The sequence below is a fragment of the Octopus bimaculoides genome, chromosome 14 (genome assembly GCF_046866305.1).
Source record: "Octopus bimaculoides isolate indiv1 chromosome 14, ASM4686630v1, whole genome shotgun sequence".
In the NCBI taxonomy this organism is placed as follows: Eukaryota; Metazoa; Mollusca; class Cephalopoda; order Octopoda; family Octopodidae; genus Octopus; species Octopus bimaculoides.
Window position 1 is genome coordinate 28,588,888 of NC_142941.1, and position 5,589 is coordinate 28,594,476.

The window sequence follows — 5,589 nt, forward strand, 5'->3', positions numbered from 1 at the left end:
TAAAACAGGGATACTGAAATAACTAGGGATGGGGATGTTTAGTGTTAAGATAAGAGGAAGACTATATGTATAATGGCAAAAGACCCAGTTGTAGTGGTGATGTCCACTGTGGGTTAGAATAAGATAGCCAAAGGAGGTGAGATGGTGTTTAAGGGTTGCAAAAAAGATAGAAAAAGTCATCTGGCAATAGCATTTTAACATAGTGATTGAAGCATGATGTGAGGTTGGAAGGAATGATACTAAGTATTCACAGGGAGGCTACAGAGTAAGAGATCAAGGGATAATTTCGGCAGGTTATAATGTTGCCAGCTATAAAAGTAATATTGCTTTCAAATTCTGGCACAAGGCCAGTAATTTAGTAGGAGGGGATAAGTTGATTACATCGACCCCAGTGCTCAACTGGTACTTATTTAATCAACCCTGAAAAGGATGAACGGTAAAGCCAACCTTGGTGGAATTTGAGCAAGATGGCTGGAATGTCGCTAAACGTTTTGCCCCGCAGGCTAATGATTCTACCAGTTCACTGCTTTGTGCTATAAAAGTAATGCTGAAAATGTAAGTTCATTGGGTGTGAACAAAATATTAAGTTATCACTAAGTTTGAATAAAGTGAAGTATAATGGATTAAGACAAGATAAAATAAAGCAAATAGATTAAATAAAGTAAATATACTTATTCTATTTAGCTAGTGCTTAATTTAAATAGGTAATATATAAATTAAAAGCTAGGTGAAGAGTAAAAATACAATAAGTAGTCACAATAGAAATTAAGTGGTGTAAGGCAATTTAAGACAACAATAAAATAAAGTAAGATAAAGTAATTATACTAACTTAAATTGAAATAAGTGAAATAAGCTTATGCCATATCTCAAATGTTTAAAAGAAAGTAATTATAATACAGAAGGACTCATCTTATTGTACTTAGATTTGTCGTAAAATTGAAAGGTTTTAAAGAATTTATGTACGCAAGAAGGGAATGCTTCGTGTTGTCTGTTAACTAACTCTGTTGGGTTATGTTATAGTATTTGTATTGGAAAAAATATTGTTGTTTAAATGCTAAGGGAAGTAACTCTGAGTCATTGCGATAGTGTTGACGTTTCACCGCTATCATGACAAATAGATAAAACATAAAAAAGTTGATATACTCAAATCATTTTATTCAAATGTGATTAAATAAAAATTTAAGAAGCATAAGACATACATAAGCAAATCTATAATGAATAACAGTTCTTCAAATATACAGAGTGGAGTCAAAGGAGTCATGATCAAGGACCCAATATAACATCCACAATGGAATACAAATATGTGGTCTGAAAACCAGTGGGTCCTTGTTGCAATTTACATTAAACTGACTTTGGTTGGATTTGAACTCATAACCACAACACATCATCTGAAGATATTAAACTATATCCAATTGAAGCCTTCTTCTGCACCAATTTTACAGCTGCTCTAAAGAATTTGTTGTAGAATGACTGGGTAAATATATTTGTATATGTTTGTTCTTATCAGCATTAGAGGTTTAAAAGGAAAAGGTGCCACTAATAGGACTTAAATTGAGGCATTGGGGCTAAACATCAATAACCAGCTAACAGACTGTCACATTGTACCTCATATGATGCATAAGTGGATGTCTGAGTGTGCAGTATGACTCCACATAGATAGAAACATGGTAAAACAGTCACACCTGGTTGTTGGGGCCTCAACCTACATGCAAGAGGCCTGTTCAATCAGGAGGGATAAACTGGGGATACACAACAAGTGACTAACAAATATTTGAAAATTAAAAAAAAATTATAAGCTCAGAAAAATAATTCAACATAGTAAGTTAGAGGATATGTGATTGATACTTGGATGAGTTTATCACATGTTGATCATGTTTAATAGCCACAGTAAATTACTGGAGCTGAAGTATCAGGAAGACAGCTGTGAAGTAAGTTAATTAACTGAATATAATTTACAATAGCAAGGTACCTGAGAAACTTACTAGGTTCCTAGTAAGTTACCATGGCAAGATAAATGGAAATGAAGGTAGAAGGTAGTGGGAAATGTAACAAAAACACAACAGTAAAGTGATGTGAGATAGTGAGAGTGTGGCAAGGTAGCAACATCAAAGCGGATTATGAAAGTGATTTACTTGGGTGTTACTACTACAGAAAGGTATGAAGGTAAGATGGCACAGTGGAGAAGTGGTTAGTATCCACTTCCACATAACATGGCAAGTTATCACATAAATATAGCTCAGTGATGTATTGTGGTAAAGTAATCCCAGTCAAAGTTTTTGACACAAGAAGAAGAAAAAGAAGGTGTCAAGTATAAAAATAACTTTTTGTTACAAACCAGTTTGTCACAGAAGCAGTTCCACTAAATATAAATTATTTATTTCAGTTCTATATTTAAGAGATGAGGAACTATGTACATTATTTACATTATTTACATTTGACGGATATTTGTCCTCATCTTGTTTCTTGTTAACACCTTTCAGCTGATATACCCTCCAGCCTTCATCAGGTGTCTTGAGGAAATTTTGAACCTGGGTTCTCATTCCTAAGGTATTTTTCGATGTTATCATTATTATTATTATTATTATTCAGGTCACTGCTTGGATTCAAACTCGGCTCTTAACCACTATGCCATATGCCCATGGGTATATGTAGTGGTTACGAGCATGGGCTACTAATCCCAAGATTCCGAGTTCGATTCCAAGCAGTGACCTGAATAAAAATAATAATAATAACATCGAAAAATACCTTAGGGATGAGAACCCAGGTTCAAAATATCCATCAAACGTAAATAATGTATATAAATTATTTGTTCATATATTCATGTCCAATACAAAGAAAATGGGTTCATTTGTCTCCATGTTCTCTAAACACTCCATTTAATTAGTTATTGTTATTCATATATGCATCATATTTCTTCTTCTGGGCATCATAGAGTTTTTGAAGTTTTTTCATGGCTGATTTGGTAAGTTCTTTACCTTCAGCATCATGGGTTGGTAAGCCATGCTCATTAAATTTAGAATATTTGTCTGTCTCATTGACAAATAACTGTGAGGGGGGGATTCTCTTCTGAGCATCACGAACAGCTTCAGCAGCTTCTTTATCCTTCTTCGCCTGTTCTTTCTGCAGTCTTTTCTTCTCTTCAGCTGTCAGTTTCTCTTGCATCTCCTTCAGAAGTATTTCTTTATCAACTAGTTTAATAACAGGGACTTGCCCTTCGTGGTCTTCCAGACGGACTCCCAAGTTGGGCAGAACTGTATCCCGAAGTTCATCACATTTGGTCAAGATTTCTTGAGGATCTTTCTTTTCTCTGGCTAACTGTCTTATATCTTCCCGGAATTCTGACAATGCAGATAAATAAGGCATCACAGTGTTTTCAGATGAAGTTGCTCCTGTACCAGTCTGTGGGAAACCAATAACTGTTTCTTCTTTAATAGCACCAAACACTTTCAATATGTCTGTGATGTATTCAGCAATGTTTATTAGAAGTACTCGATTACAGATCATAGTTGCCCTAGTCTTGGAAATGTACTGGTTTGTTACAGTGACCAAGTCTCTGATGACATCTAAGGCTGTGTGTGTATCAATGGAATCACATAATGCCACATGGACCTGATTTCGGGTGTCCAGATATTTTTCATTGAGAGATACCTCTAGTTCAGTCCATTTAGTAAAAGATGAACAGCCATGACTTGGTAGCTTTCGCAAGATGTCTTTGACAGTCAAGAAGAACTCATTAAGGTGTTTTTCGTAGGTGATGGCTGCTTCCATTGTGTTGTCACTATAGTCAAGAGTATCTTTCCAGGAGTGCAGTAAGAAGGCAAAACGAAGTTGGCACGCTGTGTGTTTTTTTAGTGCTTCCTTGATTGTGATGAAATTCTTGAGGGATTTGGACATTTTACAGCCTTGGATTGTAAGATGACCAGAATGGAGAAAGTAGTGCACCCAGTGGTCATTATTAAAACAAGCTTCTGCTTGAGCTAACTCGTTGTCATGATGAGGAAACTTTAAATCCACGCCACCAGTATGAATGTCTAGTGACTCTCCAAGAATTTCACTGGCCATAACTGAACATTCAATATGCCATCCAGGCCTACCTTTGCCCCACGGTGAATCCCATATGGGCTCGCCAGGTTTTGAAGCTTTCCATAATGCAAAATCATTGGGGCTTTTCTTCTCAGACAATCTCTCTTCTGAAACACTTAAGTCTCCTTCACCTTCTTGCAGTGCTTCTCTGTCACCAAAAGCTTCTGGAACTAATTTAGCATAAAAGTGATCAGCAGCTTTACTAAATCTCATGGTATCAAAATAGACAGAACCACCGGACTCGTAAGCGTAATTACGATCAATGACTTTTTTAATAAACTCTACTATTTCGGGGACGTAGTCGCTGACCCGTGTCAAGCAGTCAGCTGGTAGAACATTTAGAGCTTCCATGTCATTGTGAAATTCTTCTTCCCAGTGATTTGGTAACTCTGAAAAGATAGAGTTTTCCCTTACTTCAGATCCTTTACGTTTGTCTAAAACATCCGCCAGGACATCTCTTGCAGCACTGATAAGACGGTCACTCTTCCCTTGATCGGTGGCAGATTCATTTGACTGGAGAGAGGTGGTCACTTCTTTAATAATCTTCAACATCATCGTCTTCTTATCTGAGTCCTTCTCTCCTTCAGCCTTAACCGTATAAGCATCTAATGCTGCTTTAATATCCGAAACCACCACCGAAGCATTACCGCTATTCTCGATTCTGTATTGCTGCAGAAGATAATTCTGTCTAGCTCGTTTGATGATTTTATCATCAACATCGGTTACATTCATACAGTAAAACACATCGTATTTGAAATAATTGGTCATGACACGTCTCAAAATATCAAACGAGATGTAAGACCTGGCATGTCCCATATGGGAAGCATCGTAAACAGTCGGACCGCAACTATACCACAAAACACGCTTACCGTTCTGAGGTACAAATTTCTCCTTTCGACGAGTTAAACTGTTGAAAAGATATAATTCGGCTACTTCCTTGTTTTCTGGAGGATTCCATGCTGGTTGAGAGCGCTTGGTTTGAACCGTAGACGTCATACTGCGCGGAAACGAGTTGTTTGTGTGAATCTGATGTAATAGTGGACAAGCCGGTTGTCACTGTTGCAAGTAAATTTAGAATTTGTACATAATTTCGTTTCGGTCAGTTTCGTTTCATCCATAGTTTATACTATATTTTATTATCAATATTTTATATAGTCAAAGATTAACTATCATTTTTTATTCGTCAAGAGTTATTATGAAGGGTTAGGGTTAGGGTAAATAATCTGCCATGTTACAATAAAATCATTCGCATTTAAAGAATAAATTGTTTTGTCTTAATTATGGGGTAGAATTTATTTTACTGTAATCTAGAGTTACTTCCCTTGAAAGTAATGTTATCTTAAACGGCGACTTATAGTAGTATATAAATATCGGACACACGCACACACAATTTATACTTACATATGTATATACCTATATGAATGCATGCATGCATACATACATACATACATACATACATACATACATACATACATACATACATTTCGTTTGGGGATTTGTTTGCAA

The 5,589-nt window shown here is 36.2% G+C and overlaps 1 protein-coding gene across 1 annotated transcript; it reads right to left on the minus strand.

Annotated features, from left to right (window-relative positions):
• Positions 1–1,138: 1,138 nt before the first annotated feature.
• LOC106877103 (cysteine--tRNA ligase, cytoplasmic) lies at positions 1,139–5,152 on the minus strand. Its single transcript, XM_089362588.1, has 2 exons — positions 2,785–5,152; positions 1,139–2,528 (listed from the first exon to the last, which is right to left on the minus strand). The coding sequence occupies exon 1, from the start codon at positions 5,077–5,079 to the stop codon at positions 2,881–2,883; it is 2,199 nt and encodes a 732-aa protein (XP_089218714.1). The 5' UTR covers positions 5,080–5,152; the 3' UTR covers positions 1,139–2,528; positions 2,785–2,880.
• Between the last annotated feature and the right edge of the window lie 437 nt (positions 5,153–5,589).

Coding starts and splice junctions, on each gene's coding strand:
- LOC106877103 (XM_089362588.1), bottom strand. CDS start 5,079: ATGACGTCTACGGTTCAAACCAAGCGCTCTCAACCAGCATGGAATCCT.